Genomic DNA, 19709 nt, shown 5'->3' with positions numbered 1-19709 from the left:
ATCATAGACATTGAATCATTTGTTATGCTGCCCTGCGATTCTCATTGTGCAACCCTATCTGATGAGCATAATGTGAGACAGAAGATAGAATATAACTTCTTGGCCTTATCCGGAAGTGGCAAACCCAACCGCTTATAGAAACCAGGCAGCTTAGGTAAATGAGTGAAGCAGTGGGTGTGAGATGAGGGGCGCGGGGACCAAGAGGGGTGCAGGGACCAAGAACTCCTGGCCCCAGAAGTGGCAGCGACTCTGGACCGCATCATGTGACAATGGCGGCTGCTCCTCAGCCAGACTCGGCTACCATGTGGGAATGGGGGCCCAGTGCAGCTAGATCATCTGACTTGTTCTCAAATAATCAGAAATACAGATTTTCCTATGAGGTTGCCCAGTTTTGTCGTGCATCTCAGTATCACTGGCCTGCAGACCAGTTCTTGCTTAGTGATCAGCTCTAGTCTGGGAAAAAATAAGTTGAATTTTTTTATTTAGTCTTGAGCTGCTTTAAACATCTGGAGAAGGAGAAGGACGTCAAGGAGGCGTTCTTAAGTCCTTGGGGACTAAACTACCCAGCGCCTGGCTGCACAGCAGGCATACTGGGGAGCAGCGCTGAGGACGCAGGCTGAGCCTCACGGATGCTCCATGGCCACATCCTAAGTTGATCATACACTTGGCTGTGAAGCTTTTGGGGGCATTAGAAGAAAGGTCAACAGGAGTGTGGGGGGTGGATGTTGTTCTCTAGTGAGCTTAAAGGCAACTCTATTCACTCCTCTGACAATTAAGGTCACAATTAAGGGCATGGAAATCCATCCATTGGAAGGAAATGATATTATGGACAGGCCAGGTTCTAGGGTACCTTTTTGGCCCCAAATTCCCAGAGGTTGTACTTCCAAGGAAGTCAAAGGTCAAGTCTGGGTGGGTCCAAACTTCTGACTCCTCTCTTATGGCTGGTTAGGCCTGGTAGCATCTGGGAGAGAAGTCAGGGCAGTTGTCCAGGCTGGTTCTTATAGGGAAAGGGTCAGAGGTTCGAGCTCCAGACCAGCTTTGGTTACCCTGGAGCAACAGAGCCGAGATTCAAGGATGAGCTTGGAGGAACGGCCTGCGTGCCCAGCCCACCAGGCCGAGGAGCTCTCCAGGTGCAGAACAGCTCACCAGACTCCTGCATTGCGGTGTTGAGATGCAGCTTTGGGACATGTGTTCGTTTCCCAGTCAGTGGCCTCCATCATCTATTTCCCTCTGCAACCTCTTGGGGAGGGACCAAGAGCCACCTGGACAAGGGACAAGGCTGGGGTCAGGGATGGAGGTCTGCCAGCCTAACCAAAGGTCAGTTTGTTATCAGCCCATTCCCATTTCCTTCTATTCACGGGAGAAATTCCTCTCAGGGCTCAATATCCAAAACAGATTAGCTTCTCTTGAAGAGCTGATGGTTTTCTCTTAAAGACACGATGAAACTTCACATCTTGAGAGTCGGTGCTTCATCCCACTCTCTCTGCTTCCTGGTGCTGTCTGCCACAGGCTAGGCTGCTGCTCTTAACAGTAACCACTGTTTCTGGAGCATCCACCACGTGTCTGTTCTGGCCTGAATGCTTTACAGAAATGCCCGAAGTAGGTACGATTGCTCCTGTTTGACAGAGGTGCAGAGAGCTGAGCCTCAGAGAGGTGGAACAGTTTGTCCTTGACTAACAGGTGGCACAGCTGGAATGTGAGCTCAGATCTGCTGGACTCCAGAGCCTGCAGTGTTACGCTTATCGCTGTGATTATTAATAACAATAGCAACACTGGTCGAGTCCTTACTATGTGCCAGGCACCGTGCCGAGAGCTGACATGCAGTATCTCATTTAACCCCCTAGATGGAGGTGGGATTAGTATCTTCACTTTACAGATGAGGAAACTGAGGCTTAAAGAGATGAAAAGACTTGCCCAAAGTCACACAGCTAGCAAGTAGCAAAGCTGGGCTGCAAACCTCAGGCAATTTGATACCAACAACCATGTTCTTGATTACTAAGCTGGCCTTCCTTGGTTTCCTGCCGTTCTCACACTGGGTGGGCTTGCTCACGTCCTCATCCAAATTCTCAGTTAAAATACTGAACAGACAGATGGCCAATAAGCACATGAAAAGATGTTCGACATCACTAATCATCAGGGAAATGCAAATCAAAACTATGCTAAGATACCACCATACACCTGTTAAAATGGCTATAATCACTAAGACAAAAATAATAAATGTTGGAAAGGGTGTGGAGAAAAGGGAACCCTCATACACTGCTGGTGGGAATGCAAACTGGTGCAGCCACTGTGGAACACAGTATGGAGATTCCTCCAAAAAACTAAAAATAGAACTACCTTATGACCCAGCTATCCCATACTGGGTATCTACCCAAATAGCTTGAAATCAACAATCCGAAGTAACATATGCACCCCTATGTTCATTGCAGCACTATTCACAATAGCCAAGACATGGAAGCAATCCAAGCGCCCATCCACCGATGATTGGATAAAGAAGATGTGGCATATATATACAATGGAATACTACTCAGCCATAAAAAGAGACAAAATCATCCCATTTGCAACAACATGGATGGACCTGGAGGGTATTATGTGAAGCGAAATAAGCCAGAGTGAGAAAGACAAACACTGTATGACTTCACCCATACGTGGAAGATAAACAAACACACGGGCACAAAGAACAGTTCGGCGGTCACCAGGGGAAGCAGGGTGAGGGATGGGCACAGGGGGTGAAGGGGAGCACTTATATGGGGACAGACAAGAAATAATGTACAACTGAAATTTCACAATGATGTAAACTATTATGAACTCAATTTATAAAAAGTAATGAAAAAAAATTAGAGAAAAAAAACACTCAACAGGGCAGAGGCTTTGGGCAGACTACTTGAGACCTCACTTAGACCGACAATGGTCCACGCAACAACTGGCACTTGCTCAGGCAATTATGAACCCGTCCAACAGTGCTCTCAGGCTGACCTGTGCTTAGGACAGTAGTGCAGGAGAGGGGAGAAGGACGTGCAGATTCGACGCAGTACCAGAGAAGGATCCAAAGGACCGAAGCTGAGGTTGGCCCTCTCTTTCTCAGCTGCAGCCCTACACCAGGGCTCTGTTTCTAGTTTCTAGACTTGGCTCCAGGCCTCCCCCCGCCCCATTCAGATGATAATTATCCAGGTCTTAAAGGTAGGGGAGCCCCCATGCTGAGCCTCAGATAATCCTTCCAGCTTTGTCAAGCCACTGGAAGTTTTCCCACTTCCCCGGGAAATAAGGGACTCTGTGGTTTACCCGCCCAGGTCTGGAGTAGAGGCCAAAGAGGGCCTTTGTCCGAGGAGCCCGGAAAAGGCTTATTCCAGGGCCCTGACAAGCAATAAAGGAAACTGGGGAGCCAGGGGGCATTCCTGTTTCTCGGGAGACTTTTCTCCAGGAGTATCAGGATTTGCCTTTTCACGATCTCTTTTCATTCGTCTTGCCCTCCTTGCAACCAGCCGGCCCGCATTTGACAGTAATGAGGATGCAGAGACATGGCTCTGTCGCATTAGAAAACCAGGCAATTAAATTTTCCTTAGTGAAGTTCTTTACTTTCTCCTAGCAGTATCATTTCCGCGGTGGACTTGGATGAATTTTTTGTTTTTTAATTCCTTTCAACAGAAGTGGAAGGCAGTGTTTCCTGAAAGAGCATCTTCATATTTTCATAAGCTTAAACCTAACTGTGCGTGTATTTTTCTATCCTTGATAGCTATTCCAGAACTTGCTTTGAATGCCTCCTGTGTGGCGGGCACTGGGCACAAGAATTCAGGAACGAATAAAACAAGGCCCCGGCACTCAATGAGCTCACAGGAGACAGACACATAAACAACCCCACGTAATAGCAGCATGTCTAGGGGAGGAGCTTAGCAAAAATAGAAATAATTAACATTTCTGCAGCTTCTAGAGTTCACTTTCTCACACACCACCTCATTTGATCCTCACAGCAACTAACCTTTAAGGTAGATAACGCCCTCCTTTTACAGAGGAGGAAGCGAGGATGCAGAACGGAGAGATGAGCCTTGCTCAAAAGACAGATCAGAGACGGAAAATCAGGTCTTAAATCCCAGACTCTGGACACAGCACCGCATGGCTCCTGATTTAAATCCAAAATATTAAATGGTTGGACTTGACTATTCCACTTCTATACCCATCTCTTAGAATTTTGAAAGAGCAGGGAAAAACACCGTCCACACTACATGGGGGAATAATCCAGTAAAGTAATATGTTTCATTTCGGCAATCATTCTTACAATATACAATGAACACCACAAGAAGTTAAGCATAATGTAAATCTCTCTTGCAGGCATCTTTCTTTCTTTCCTCTTGCAGTTCAGCTGATGTCTGAGCATCCTCCATAACAGGAAAATTGGTCAATAAATTCCTTACTTACTGTCAACTTTCTGGGTTTTTAAATTAGAAAAGTCATCATGCTCATTATTTTAGAAGTCAATCAAAATTGAAGAATATAAGGGAAAAAGGTCTCCTTTCCATTGTTCTCTGTCATTATCTTCCTGCTTCACCCCTGACCTCCACCCTATTCCTGGTCCCCAAGGGAAAACATCATTACCAACCAATAAGAATTATCAGACTCAGGGGCCAGCCTGGTGGCACAGCAGTTAAGTGCACACGTTCCACTTCTCAGTGGCCCGGGGTTCGCCGGTTCGGATCCCGGGTGCGGACATGGCACCGCTTGGCACACCATGCTGTGGTAGGCATCCCACATATAAAAAGTAGAGGAAGATGGGCATGGATGTTAGCTCAGGGCCAGGCTTCCTCAGCAAAAAAGAGGAGGACTGGCAGTAGTTAGCTCAGGGCTAATCTTCCTTGAAAAATAAAAAAGAATTATCAGACTCTTTTTATACAGACCCAAAAACATAAGGATGCACATTTTTTTTATGTAAAAAAAAATAGGATTGTAATACACACACACGGTGGGGGGAGGGGGGTGTTCAGTTTTTTTCTCATTCATCAGTTAGCTACATGATTACTAAATGTTCTTTTGCCTTCAAAAAAAGATACACAGTCAAGTTGGTAAATTTACTACAGTCCAGGCCCAAATATTTCAAGTTCATGAAACCTGGGGCACTTGTAAAGTACAGCTTCCCGGGTCCCCCCCACCCAGAGATCTGATTCATTAGGTCTGGGGTGAGACCCCAGAATCTGAACTTGTTACAATTCCTCCCCACCCCCCCACCCCCATCCATATTCTGATGCAGGTGGCCAGGAGCCACACTGGGAAAAACACTGCAGTAGGCAAAGCAAGCATCATGCCTGTCTAAGACTTACTGGAACCTTCCTTTTCCAGCTGCCCATGCTGGCAACTCCACCTCTACTGATGGGTTTCCAGTACTGCCCCATCTTCCTCTCCTTTCCAACCAGGCACACTTACTAAGCGTTTCACCTGTAGGCTCAGGTTCACTGTCCAGGACTCTCAGTGTTGGTGACCCTCTTATCAGTTTATTCAATGAATGTTCAGCAAATGCTCCCATGTGCCAAGCAGTTTTATTTCAACTAATTGACACACACACACGAGTGAGGGATTATTATCTCCATTTTTCAAATAAGGAAACTGGTGAGGTAGTATCCCTATTTTTCTTATCTTTCTTGGATAAGAAAAGACTTATCCAAGGTCATTCAGCTAATAAGCCATAGGCCAAGACTGAAACCCAGGTCTGTGCGATTCCATCCAAAGCACGGTGCCCCCGCACATCACAGCTGCCTCCTTCCATAATCCCTATTCTTGTCTCCCCTACTTTCTGTGACTTTAGCACAACTCTCTCCAACCAGGATGGATTTCAATCCTCTTCAGTGGATCCTCGGCTTTAATTTCACCTTAAAAGCACTTATCCCACAACTGTATTTACCATCTTGAGTGTAACTATTATAAAATTCCTCTTCTGGAACCATTTTTCTCCTTGACCCCAGGAGTGGTGTGTTTCTCTTAGAAGTACTGATATTTCTGATGCCTTAAATATTTTGATGGCTTCTGACCCTTCTCTAAATGGAAAGATGGTTCTGTCTATCTCCGAAACAGCTCAGGAATTAATGGCGGTGAGATAAGCTTGGCCAATATGATGCAGCTTTTCAGATCAATATAGAAATCACCTGCAACATTTTCACCCATTTCGATCCATTTGCTCTAGGTTCCCCCAAGAACTCCGTACCACTCCTTCACGCCACTCAACAGTTTCGTACTTACAAGTTAAAATTGTCTTCCTCACAGAATTATGAAGTCTAGGAGGGCAGGGAACACAGTAGGAACTCAACAGATATTTGTTAAACTAAATCAAAGAACTGGCCCCCCACATGCTCAGCATTTCTCTCCCACTATTCCCAATAGCATAACAATTTTGGATTCTGGCAGAGAGCAGTAGGGCCTCCCTCATTTTTGGCACAGAGTTTCAATGGCGATATTATGCCAAGTATGAGATCCAGAAGACAGAGATACTCAGGGTAGGGCCCGGAGCAGGAGGATCAAGCCAAGACTAGAGCCCTAGATTAGCTGAGGGTCAAGGGAGAAATAAACTCAAAAGACCACAACCAGGCAAAAGGTCAGGAGCCCAAATGGCCGGGGTGGGAGGTCAAGGAGTAATCAGTTACCAGGTGTCAGAAGACAAGCAGTGACTGTTGCTCTGCCTCAGTTTCCCCAAGATGATATATCTTTGGGAGATCCAAAACATACTGTCTGGAGAGGCCACTGATCAAAATAAAAAAAGACACTACAAAGGGAAAAGTAACATACTGGCCAACTCTGCTTGGAAATGCCCCACTGAGATGACAGCTGGAGAGCAGCCATGTCACTCGGCCATTTGCATTCTTTAGTCCAAGTAAAATCTGAGAAGCGACGCCCACTCTTTTGTGCCCCTGAAAGTGGCTAAGGTGTCTCATTGCTGAGCATCCTCTCCTGTCATCTCTCTGTCTGATTCCTTTTAAAGCTCTTTTAAGCTATGGAAGCTCCCCTACGGAGCTCTCCCTTTCCGCTGAGCTCCCATCTCTCGGTGAGAACTCTACCCCCCTACAGGAACCCAGGCCTTTCTGTCGGACAAAGAGTTGGAAAACTTACTGGTCTAGAGTAAACTGTATTCTGAAAATACCCTCCCAGGTCATCAGAGGCAAGGAGACAGCAAGTTATCACCATGGAGCAGACCAGCAGTCAGGAATCCCCAAAGTGCCACTGATGACCAGGACGCGGGCAGAGAACATCGCGAGGGAAGGTGGAGCAGAGGAAAGTACAACAGGGAGGGTAAATGGCTGCTGAGGCTGCATGCTCTGCCCCAGACAGACTCTCCTTTACCACCTCCTGCCAAAGGCAGAACAGCTGCTTGGGTACCAACAGGGAAGTGAGACTACTGGGGACCAGGAAGGGGGAAGATTTCAGCTGAAAGCAGCTGGGACAGATGTGAGGCTGAGGGAAGTTCTTGATGCGTGAGCTCCGTTCCCCCCAATTTTATGCAAATCGGGTGGGACAGAGCGGCCAACACAAGCCAGCCACCACAATAGAATGTTTTCCAACAAACCAACCCCTTGCCCTCAAGTACCGTCCAAACGCGTGGGCGGTCATGCTTACTGATGGATGTTCTCGCTTGGCAAACTCTGTCTATTTTTAGGCCATACTCTGTTTCAAGCTCTAAGCCTATAGGCCTATGATGATCTGCCTATCAGTTTTATTTTTATTACTTTCCATTAAAAATCCCAGTTTTTGTTGTATATGGATATAAAACAGAGAAAGAGATGAGGTCTGGAAGGTAACACATTCAATGTTTATAGTGGTTATCTCAGCTAGTGGCTTCTAGATTCTTTGCTTTTCTTTTTCATATTTTTCTATATTTTCAAAACTTTTAAAATAATGAGCATGTATTACCTCCATAACCAGAAAAAAAATTATTAAAAAAATAAGACTCTCAACCATCATCTCCAAGGCCAAAGACTCATAGGATCCAACGGTTAGAAAGAAACGTCACGCTCCTCTCGTTTCTAGTCTCATCTCCCAGCCCTGCTCCATTCCACCTCCCCTGGATTTCAGCCACATCAAACTTTTCACCATTTCCCAAGTACTCATGGCCTTTCACGACCCCTATGCCTTTGCACATGCTGTTCTCTCTTCATGAAATGCCTTTTAACCACCTGGACAGCTTCTACCCATCCTTCAAAACCCTACTTAAAAGTCCTTTCTTCTATAAGAACTTCTCCAGTTCTCGCTGGCAAAGCTGTCACTTTCACTCTGAGTTTCCACAGTGTGCGGTTCCAGCACTGTCCCAGGACTCACTATACTGTATTATAATCAATCTATTTTTGTAACTCTCTTTCCTAGAAAACTATGAGTCCATCTAAGACAGGGACGGCATTTTTGTGTCCCCATATCAGATACATACTAGGGACTCAATCAACAGAAGATATTGGATTCCCTGCAGTAACCCTGCAAGTGGCCACCCGATGTCTCTGCCTCGTTCCCTCTAAGCCATCGGCTGGACGGCTCTGCATAGATACAATTGTCCCTTCTTTGGACTCTTCATCTTCCTGAATTACCTCTCAGCCAGAGTTTGGGGAAAGCCTGGATCTGCTTCACTATGTGCCTCTAAACTACAGTTGCCAGCACATTCCCACGCGCCCTGAGGCAGAATATCTATGTGTGCTTCTGTGCAAAGTCCATCACAAGGACACCTACGTTCATTCGCTCATTCAACAAATATTCTGATCACCTATTATACACCAAGCGCTGTTCTAGGTGCTAACAAAACACAAATGAACAAGAGAAACAAAAGTCTTGTTCTTACAGCCTTTCGATTCTGGTAAAGAGAAGAAATAAACAAACAAGAGAAAAGACCATTGAGCCGTAAGGGCCCTGCTGGGAATTCAACTCAACTGGGCCCAGAGTTGCTCCAGGGCTACTTAAGACGGGGTGATGAGGAAGTGACATGCAAGCCGAGAGCTGAAGAGCAAGAAGGAGCCAGGCACGTGACAATCCAGGGGAAGAGGATTCCAGAAAGAAGGAAAAGCTACATGCAAAGGGCTGAAGCTCGAAGCTTGCAGAATGCAAGGACCCAGGAGAGTGGAGAGGTGAGGCGGCCGAGGTGGGCAGAGCAGGGCTTCCGAGTCAATTCTCATGCAGAGAGATGCTACCAGAGGGTTTGGAACCCGGGAGTGGCATGATTAGATTAACATCGTGTAAGGATTGCTGCCGGCTGCTGTGGAGAGAACAGACTATGAGGACAAGAGAGGAAGCAGGGGACCAGTTAGGACAGTGGCTTTCAACTGGGGCCTATTTTGCCCATCCCCCCAGGGGACATTTGGCAATGTCTGGAGACATTTTTGGTTGTCACCACTTGGTGGGGTGAATGCTACTGACATCGAGCGGGTAGAGATCAGGGACGCCACTTAACATCCCCCTTTGTACAGGACAGTCCCCACAACACGCATGATCCAGCCCAAAATGTCAGTAGCGCAGAGGCTGAGAAACCCTGAGTTAAGAGGCTGTTGCCATGGTCCCAGCAAGAAGTGATGGTGGTCTGGGCCAGGATGGGGGAGATGGCAAAGAAAGGCAATTCACAGCAATTAATATTTTGAAATATTCAAGGTTTTTCTTCCATACTTCCTTATGCCTCTTGGACTCATTCAGGCGGGGAGGACATTCTGTGTTCATTGCCTCGGGGAGAATACAAAGAAAGAGTCAGCCCCTCGGGGAGAATAGAAAGAATGTGGGCTGTTGGACAATAGCTTGAGAGAATGTCTGATGACAAAGAGCCAGGATATCACCACCATCACCTGCTTTCCCCAACACACTGACAAAGATTTCCAGGATTTGGTAGCAAGGTGTATGTAGATTTTATGGATCTATAAGGAAAAAACCTCCCCCCTTCCTCACCCCAAACAAGCCCAGGGAAAGAGGGTGATGAGGGAGCCCCCATATAAATTTGCAGAACCTGAGAACAGAGAAGAGAGGGGCACCTCCCCGGGCAGGGCCCTAGGGAGGGCCTGGAGGAAAAGTGAGGGCTGGCACGGTGAGACAGGTCTGTGACAAATGTCCAGAGTCTCTCCTGACCCTGCATGCTGTGCGAGACCCAGGAGGACCTCCCGAGGCTGCATATCATGTGGAAGGAGCTGAATACAGGGACACGCAAAGGAGCCTGGGATTTGGAACAAAGAAGGATCAGTGGCAGGGACGAACTACCCAAGACCCCACAGGAAGGAGGTATCTTGGTAGCTGCCAAAGCAGCTTGATGGTAAACCACACAGGCGTCCCTTAGCACTGCCTCAGTGCCCCGGACCTTGAGACACGCCACTGGCGGAAACAGGAGAAAACCCCAAACTGACTTGGACTTATTTCTGCTGCCCCCAGCAAAAATGGAGATGTGAAATGGAAATCAAGTTACAGAAAAACAGACAAAAGCATATTTCTTGTGCACCTGCATTTGTGGCTGAGATCTGTCCACTTTGAGGCGGCACGGGCTGTGGGCTTCTGCGTGTTCACCTGTGCCACTGTCACCTGACATCGACTGTCCAACCCCAGGGGCAGCACCAAGGTCCATTCAAGGCCCCCTGAACACCACCTGCAGCCGAGTGCACCCCCCCAACTGTCACACACAGGTGGGCACACACGCACACGCCACGCAGAGTGGATCAGGGGCGAGCTGTCGCCAAATTACCATTTAAATCAACAGTTGAGTGCTCTGTAATTGGAAATGTCAAACCCACATTTTCTAAGTGACCTCAAAACACCACATTGGTGTCACTTAGCTGAGCTGGATATGCGTTTGTTTTATCTCTTCCCTTCTTCAAACTGCCCTCCGAGACAAGCATAAAAATTAGGGAACCGGGCAAAAGGCAAAAAGAGAAGGAATCTGGATAATCCACAAATTGCGCAGCCTGACATTTTCCAAAATGTAATCTCGGGAACAGAGTCTTGTGAGATGTTCCATGAAAAGGTCTGCAAGATCGAGTATGTCTGAGGGAGGTCCGTGGCCCCTTCTGGGCGATTCACACTTAACACATTCACGGTTCCCAGAAGTCCTGAGGGAAACAAATCTAGTTAACTCAGTTTCTGCTAGAACTCCCAAAACCCGTGTGACCACAGAACTATTTTTCCACCCAACGCCTCTTTACATCCAGTTTCATGGAATACACTTCAGGGAACACTACTCCAGACATAAATTGGCTAAATGATTAAACAAATTAAGAGCATAGAGCCAAAATCCCCTCCTGGCCAGCCAAGATATTCCATAAACACCAGCAAGCCATCAGGAATGAATCATTTACAAGGGAAATCGAGCCCAGGACACAGCTCTCCGGGTCCCGTATTAGGCCAGAAGTTCCAAAATTCAGCACCTTTAAGCAGTCAACTCTTGTCGCCTTCCTGGCAGCTACGAGGAAGGAACCCAGTTTCTGGAGCAGCCTAACCTCATCCCCTCCTGACCTCTGCAATCCTTAAGCTGTTATATCCTTGTTTTGTCCTATTTTCCAAGGTGCCACTCAGCTCTGCCTCCCAGGTACCCATCACCCCTCGGGCTGTGCCCCACCCCCCACCAGAGCAGTTCAACTCCTTAGGTTCATTGATCGCCAACTAGATGTAGGCACGAGGCTACAGCAATGAACCAAGCAGTTAGAGCCTTCGCCCTCATGGAAACCTGGTCTAGAAGTGTCTGCGAGCCAGAACCCTTCTCTGAACATCAGTTTCCACATCCAAAAAAAGAAGTGGGCGAATTGGACTAGAAGACACCTCAGATTTCTGGTTCTCCATTTCCAGGTTGGTGGAGGTAGGTCTGGCAGCTCCCTCAAGGCTGCTGGGCTGTTTCCAGTGGGCGCTTTCCCAAAGATGACTCCCTGGGGGAGAGGGAAGGGATCAGCACAGCTCGGGGGCATCGAGAGGGGACTTGGAGAGGCTGAATTAGGCGCACAGATGTGTTAGAAAGGGTGAAGCCAAAGATTAAGACCCATCCCAGCCTGGCCCCCCAGTGAAGCATTGTTGCCTGGGCACGCATCTTGCCCCCCTGCACGACCGGAGGGCAGGAAGACACCTGTTTACACCAGAGCTCCACCACTGTTCGCTGTGCAAACTGATGCAATTTACTTTATTTCTCTGAACTTTAGGTTTTATCTATAAAGTGGGAATAAACACGACTACCTCACAGAATTATTGGGATCATAGAACAAGATGCTGTATATACGACTGAGACCTAGAGCTGAATAAAAATCAATGACTTCCCACCGCTAAATACAGCCGTATGGCCTAAGCATGGCTTGTAACAGTCACTGAATGAATGAGTGAGGGAATGAGTGAATGAATAATAGATGCTTCTGGAAAGGAAAGATTATCCCTAACCTGTAAACCTTGGTGGTGAAAACTCCAGAAATGGCCGATATAGACCCCCAGATCCACTGATTTCCCCGAACCAGGAAGGGGCTGGAGTGCAGTGTTCCCCCAGCCACATCCACCAGGACTGGGACAAACGTCACCTCATCAAACAGCACATCAGCCTTCACCAACTCTGCCCTAATAAACAGCTTCCCTGTCAGGGACAAAAAGGAAATGCAGCAAACCATGAAAAACATTTCTTTTACCAATAAAATCCCAACTTTGAATGGAACAGGAAGTATGGGTGTTGCTGTGGGCTGAGTGTTGATGTCCTTCCACAATTCCTGTGCTGAAGCCCTAAGCCCCAGTACGATGATATGTGGGGGCGGGCGGGAGGTAATCAAGTTTCGATGAGTCGGTGAGAAGGGTGCCCTCACGGTGGGATTGGTGCTTAGAAGAAGAAGAGAGGGCGCCCTCCACACGCCCAGGGAGGACCACGTGACGACGCGGCCAGAAAGCAACGTCCACGACCCCGGTCTCGGCTCCCACTAGGCCCCGGATCTGCAGACACCTTGATCTTGGACTTCCCAGCCTCCAGGACTGTGAGATAATCCAACGATTATTTGAAACAATCAATGTCTGCTGTTGAAGCACCCAGTCCACGGTGTTTTGTTATACAGCCCAGGCTAACGAATGTCAAAGAAAATAACTGCTTGAGCTACAAGTTCTAAAAGTAAAACTTCTTGTCAGTAACTTATCAGCCACGCCCTCCACCCATCACGTGTCAAGCGCGGTGGGAAACAAAGATGAGCGTAAGCATTTCTGCCTCGAGAGTTCACGGCCGAAGGACTAAACACAGAATTGTAAGAAAGGATAGTAAGGCCCAGAATAGAGGGATAGATGGGAGGGAACCACTAATTCTGCCCAGGAGAGGTGGGAAGGCATCCTGGGAGAAGGGAGCATTTAAGCAGGCATTGACGGCCCATCAGGGGTTGGCCAGACCAAGAAAAGCTGCCCGCATGGTGGGGGGAGCACATTTTAAGCAGAACAAAGGCACAAATGGGGAAAGATTGGGAGGTGGGAAAGGTAGGGAGGATTCAGAGACAAGGGACTGGTCTGATGTGGTTATAAGAGCACAGGCCAATTACAGAGAAAATGACCGAAGATGAAACAGGAAAACGGGCTGAGGCCCCATCACCAGGACCCTTTATGGAGTTGCGCTTACAGGCCAGAAGTTGCAAACTCGTGGGCCACGGGCTGGAACCGTCCTCCTGACAGGTCTGTTCAGGCAGCATAGTGGTTTTTAAATATTTGAGCCACCATTTAAAAATCAGGAGACTTTCATCACTGCCCCGGATTTGGCAAAGGATTATTAGATCTGACCCCAAAAGCATGAGGAAAAAAAGTGGATAATCTGAACTTCATCAAAATGAAAAATTTTTGTGCTTTTAAAGGACACCATCAAAAAAGGGAAAAGACGACCCACAGAATGGGAGAAAATATTTGCAAATCATATATCTGATAAGGGACTTGTATCTAGAATATATAAAGAACTCTTACAGTGCAATAATAAAAAAGATAACCCAATTAAAAAAATTAACATTTAAAAATTCTTAAATAAAAATCAAGAGATTTTGTTTTAAAATCCAGATGACCTGGAGACACTGAAAGAACTGACCACTCTGGGCTCACATTCCTGCGTGGCAATGACAGACTGGAGCTGAGCAGCAGCTGCCTCCTCTAGGTCAGTTCCCTAATCAGCCACAGGCCCCACCACTCCCCACTGTTTCCCAACCCAGCCTACTTTTCCCACTGAAGCCTGCGGAACAGAGTGAGGGCTCCTAAGGAGGTCGTCCACTCACTCACTCTAGTGTAATCCTTTTAAGACTAAACTCATTCTGGTGCTCAGTCGAAGTTGTTTGTGTTTTGGTTTTTTATCCCCTTCACTGATTTTATCACGACGTTCCAAGAAAACTCTTAGAAAGCCGAGACTGTCTCAGATACTTTGCATCTCTCACAAGACCCAGCACAAGACTAAGAACAAAGCAGATACTCAGTGCTTACTGAGTGGATGCATAAATGAATGAGTGAATACATGCCTCTCTGTGATCTTCAGTACCTGCTTTTTCACCCCCAAATTCTAGACTTTTGCTATTAGGAAGATAGCCTGAAATGAACTTAGGTACATAATAAAAAATAAAACACAAAAGTCAACCACTGCATTTCTATTTCAATTTTCTATTAGGTTGAAATGGAAATAGGAACTCTGAATAAATGCAGAACAGAGCATGAGGGCTGATGGCAAGATGAATTAAAGTCCAGGAAACCGACAATGCCTGGAAACAAGATCACCAAACACTATCGGTGATCTTTGAGAGAACTGTGAAAAACAGGATAGGTGCCAAAAAGCTGGAGATGGGCAAATGTTGTTCTGATTTTCAAAAGGGGAAAGAAGTTATAGCTTGCCAGTTCCCACCTAGAGAATACGGTGTCACTCTCAGGCAGAGTTCTTGAACAGATTCGAAAGGAACACTTGTGAGCACCTCAGGCAGGAAGCAACGTCCTTTTTGAACCCAGTTTGGGGTCACCAAGAACAAGTCATATTAAATTCACTTCATTTTCTTCTCTCTGACAATGCTCCTAGCCTAGGAGATTGGAGAAACATAGTAGATATAATATATAGGGTGCAGTGAGGGAGTGGGCAGTGAAAAGAGCTAATTCCACCCTTGGGCTATATTAATAGAAGCATTACATACAGCATAAAGGAGGTGATAGTTGTTTTCTTTCTCTGGTCACATGTAGAGAATCTCATTTAGAACTTAATAGCACTCCTGAAGAAGACATTTGATAGTACCATCTTTTGGAGGTCCATTTGGCAAAAACTCTTTAAAAGTATACAGCTCTCATCTAGATTTCTGGCACCTGTTGAAAAATGGAAAGATCTGGCTGGGCCTCCATTCCTAAATGGTAACAACGAATTGAACCCAAGTAGTCACTGCCCATTTGGACAGGACATGTGCTCTCAGGCCTACCATAGTTACTACCACCCCTTCTTATATTGCCCTCGCTGAGGTGGTGGGCCAGCTGCCACAAATCATCTTACTTGGCCAGCTTCACTCATTTATTCTATCTGCCACACACCCAAAGTCACTGGAGTTTGCAACCCAGAATGCAGCAGGTGCAAAGGAGAGTGAAGGTGATGAGCAGCAGCGAACTATTTATTATGAGCACGTGAGCATCACCATATGGACTATGGTTCATGTGGATCACAGGGGCTACAATCAGGTCTGCAGACTCGCCATGGGCAGTCATGGGGAAGCAGCATCTGTCTTGTTCGAGAAAGTCCCAAGGGGAAGATACCATAGAACCAGTGGGTGGATGAAGACATATTTAACCCAACATAAAAGCCACTTACAGCAGCCAGAGCTGTCCAAAGATAGACTATGTGGGCCGGGGAGGTGGTGAGTTCCCCATCGCTGGAAATGTGCAAGCACAGGGTATATATACTACAGTGTCGCAGGTATATAATCAAAGGGATTCAAGGATCTGATGAGGCAAGAGAAGGCATGAGTCTAAAATTTTTTACGATAGGAAAAAAACCATTTTCAAACATTCTCCTTTATTAGGTCAGTAAATTCTTCAAAAAGAGATGAAAGAGAGTAAGTCAACAAAGAACTCAGCATCCTTTTTAAAAATCAAAAACTCACAAGATTCACAGAGGATGAAATCTGTCTAACTCAGTGGAGGGTTTGCACTAAACTGGCCAGATGATACCCGGGGAGAAAGGCGCTCGGCACCAGGCTTTATTTTTGGTGATTGGTCAAACGTTCTTCAGAGGTGAGCAACAAAGGCCAGGGATGAAAGTAGGAGGGTAAACAATGGAACGCCATCAAGAGGCAGCCAGGCGCCCCCACCCCCCCCAACTGCCATCTGCTCCTGACATCAATCCTTCAGGCAACAATGTATCGGGAATTCTGAGCCTAGAAGACAACGGGGCCTTCATGTTTCCAGCCTCGTGACCTTGGGCAAGTCATTCAATGCCACCAGGCCTCAGTTTTCTCATGTCCAAAACTGAGCTCCTACGAGCCCTTTCTCTACATGGTGCAGGCCGAGAGTTGTGAGATCTCGGAGTGAGCCACGCAAACTGTAGAGCCCTGTGCACACGTCAATAACTATGATGATGATGAACAAACAGAATTTTAACAGAAAAGATTGCAGACGGTTCCGGGCACAGCGGCATCCTGACCTAATCCTGTGGGTGGCAACTCCCAAGGAAGAGATTAAACTCTTGTAACCAGAAGGCAGACACTTAGAGTCTGGAAGAGACAAGATTATTTGGACAAATTTCCTACTGAAATGCACTACCTTGTACTTGCTAATTAGTTGCTAAAATAAAGGTGAACCGTAAAAAGTAGAAGAATCAGCTAGAGCAATAAACGCTTAATTGATCCTCAAGCAGAGTTCCCGGCCCAGGGGTAGCAAACTTTTAAAAGGGAGAGAAGCCAATTTCCTACCAAGATGATGCTTTTAAAACTCCAAACTGTCCAAAACTCAACATCCCCTTCTCTATTAGGGAATTTTTCATGGGAATGTCAGTTAAAAAAAATAATAGCCAAATTAGTTTTACAAAACATGAACTCCCTAAAAAGTATATAGGCAAAGACCAAAACTGGGTTTTTTTTCTGTATTGAGCAGTTGGGTGAATTCAAATCTCTGACCAATAAAGGGCTTGTTTCTAAATTTCCAGCAGGGCGGAAACATCCTAAGTCACTGTTTTCTGCACTGAACTGAAAGCGAAGACGGAGGTGAGCAGGGACCAGAAGCGTTTGTGCTCACTGGGGTCCGCGCAGAGGTGACCAGCATGCCGGCTTGGACCAGAACTCAAAGGCACAAGGCAGTTGGCGAGACTGGGAAAAAAACAAAGGCCTCCCCCGACGGCTGCTCCCCTCCCGAAGTTCCCCAAGCATCAGAAGCGTGTGCAGCAGCTGGGGATGCCCGGCCTCCCGCCGTTCCGGGAGAGGTGCCCCGACTTCCCGGGTCACCGAGTCTCGAGCTGCAGCAGCACCTAGAAGCAGGTGTGGCAACGTCAGGTCGCCTGAGCCCCAGATAACCAACACCGCCCACAACCACAAGGGCAGGCATCAACATCCACGGAAGATGTGTTTTGTCTTTCCTCCTTCTATGAGAGACCACAACACGCCCTGTGTCGCAGCAAGGAGAACCGTGACCAGAGAGAAAACAGATGCTAAGAGGCGCCGGCCCAGGCTTCCCTTAGGGTCCATCCTCGGAGAAGGGGTGGACATGGTGGATGGTGCCTGCAGGTTTTCCTTGCCAAAGCTGAGCCTAGGACTTGTGAGGGTGGGAGAAGACCCTGTCTGGCCCAAATGAGGACTCTGCCTGCGTTTGTCTCTGCGATTGTGTCCGGTTTCCCATGTAACCTTGCTAGCGTTTTAGGGAGCAAGGTTTTAGCTTTATCCTTTAGCAAGGATTTAGGGAGCAGCTTCTGAGAGGAGTGTGCACCCGTGCCTCCAGAGCTGGAACAAGCAGCCAGAGGTCATCTCTTCCTCCCGGCAGGCTTCCCCGGGCACCACGGAAGCCAGGCAGCGCCTACCAGCCCAACCGGCAACTGAGCTGTTGGCTTTGAATGAAGGCTGATGACCCTAAACACTAGTGCATGGACAGTGGCTGGGGCTGCACACTGGGAGAGAATACATTTTCTGCACCGAGCTCCCTCTTTATGCCTAAATGCCTGCATTAGTTCGAATCAATATGCCCCATAACAGTTAATCCATGGCAACCCAGGCCAGTGAGAGACACCGACAAAGACACGCAGCCCAGGGATGCTGCTTCCCTGTGCACACGCATGCGAATCCCAGCCCAGAGAAAGAGGCAGAGGCGAAGCCACAACGGAAACCAAAAAGGAGAAAGAAAAACAAAAAGCAGGTCGTAAAATATACACATCATATGAAGGGGCTTTTAGCGTTGGGAGGAGGGGAGGAGGCAGTGTCTGTCAAACTGGGCTTAGAGTGACATGTCACGGCCAAGATGATGGAGTATGGGCGACACTCCTAAAGCCGGGCGCCGGATCCTCCCCACACACCTGCAATGCAGTGACTGTGCCCGCTCTGTACTCCATGCTCCCAGCGCCAGCGCTCTCTGCAGTTGAAACCAGTCCGGACTTGTGCGGCTGCCGCTGTTTCTCCTCACAATAAGATTATTGATGCAGAACAACATTTCACGATGGCAGGGAGGAAAAGGGGGGGAAAAAAAAGCCAGAGCAAGAGAAAAAGGAAAGGGGAGGGGAGGCGTGACTCCCCAGCCCGCATCTCACCTTTTATTTGGGCTTCATATTCGGCGATGATCTCTTTGTCTTTCTTGAACTTAGTTTGCGATGACATCTTCCAATGTGGCCAAAGGCACTGACAGGCGGTTTGATTTATTTCTCCTTTTCTTCCGAGTCCACTCTCAAGCCCTGGTAATCACACGGCTCTGGTCGATTTCACAGGTTTAGGAGCTAATCTCTTTCACTCGCTGCAGAGCCAGGGGAAGAATCCTCTCGGTCTGGTAGGAAAATTCTCTTTACTCGTGGAAAAATGTCTCTAGTAGCTTGGTCTGGTCAGCTCCTCTTGCAAAAGAAGAACCACCACCCTAGGAGCACGGTAACCTGCCCCAGATTTTCAAGATTTTTCTTCCAAAAAAATAATAACCAAGAGCACTCACTCACACACTCACACGCACACACACACACAAACACACTCGCGCGTGCACTCACGCACTCATCCAGACATGCACACACACAGTCGTGATGCACACACACACATACACACACACACCCTCACTCACACCCGCTCACACACACACACACATCCACAAGAGGCGGGGCGCCTCCTTGGTTGTCCTGTCAGCCCCCGGCTGGCTTTCGAAGGCTCTGCTAAGGAGATGATGGCCAGGTTGCCAAAGGGCCGGTCATCTCGCATCCTCCCTCCCCTCGGCGCCTCCGGTCTGATGTACAGTGAGGATCAAAGCCAGGAGAGCGAGATGGAAGTTCTCCGGCTGCAAGGCTTGGTGAACCGGGGCTGGACTGCTCACCCTGCAGGGCTGGCTGAGCCAGCGCTCCCCCACCGCCTTCGTCACTAAGCCCCACCTCCCGGATTTTATAACAACTGACACATTGTAGCCTACAGGAGAGCAGAACTCACTGCAAGCAGAAAGGGGAAGAAACGGCACAAAAGGGAAGGCAGCAGGAAAAAGAATCGGGCTGGGAAGGCCTGAGAGGCCCCTGCAAACTCCCACCATTAGCAGTCGGGTTAGGGATTTTTCTTCCAAAAACTCCAAAAGGTCTACTTTTTCTTTGCACCGTGCAATTTAATTCAATTTCTCAAAGCAACGGCTATGTG

General features: G+C 47.6%; 1 protein-coding gene across 8 annotated transcripts in view; it reads right to left on the bottom strand.

Annotated features, from left to right (window-relative positions):
* SRGAP3 (SLIT-ROBO Rho GTPase activating protein 3) overlaps nt 1-19447 on the bottom strand; it is a 245774-nt gene extending 226327 nt beyond the window's left edge. For 4 of the 8 annotated variants that reach the window (XR_011427199.1, XM_014731443.3, XM_070238542.1 and 1 more), the window contains exon 1: nt 18644-19441. Coding sequence is in view for 5 of the 8 variants with exons in the window: in XM_014731443.3 (XP_014586929.1) it covers nt 18644-18710 (67 nt within the window). In the remaining 3 variants the exon portion in view is untranslated. Of the gene's footprint in view, nt 1-18643 lie in introns of all 8 variants that reach the window. The other 4 variants (XM_014731442.3, XM_001495686.5, XM_070238539.1 and 1 more) reach the window with 3 other exon arrangements.
* Between the last annotated feature and the right edge of the window lie 262 nt (nt 19448-19709).

Source organism: Equus caballus, chromosome 16 (genome assembly GCF_041296265.1).
Source record: "Equus caballus isolate H_3958 breed thoroughbred chromosome 16, TB-T2T, whole genome shotgun sequence".
Lineage (NCBI taxonomy): Eukaryota > Metazoa > Chordata > Mammalia > Perissodactyla > Equidae > Equus > Equus caballus.
The sequence above is the reverse complement of the archived record's forward strand: the minus strand, read 5'-3'. Positions and strand labels throughout refer to the sequence as shown.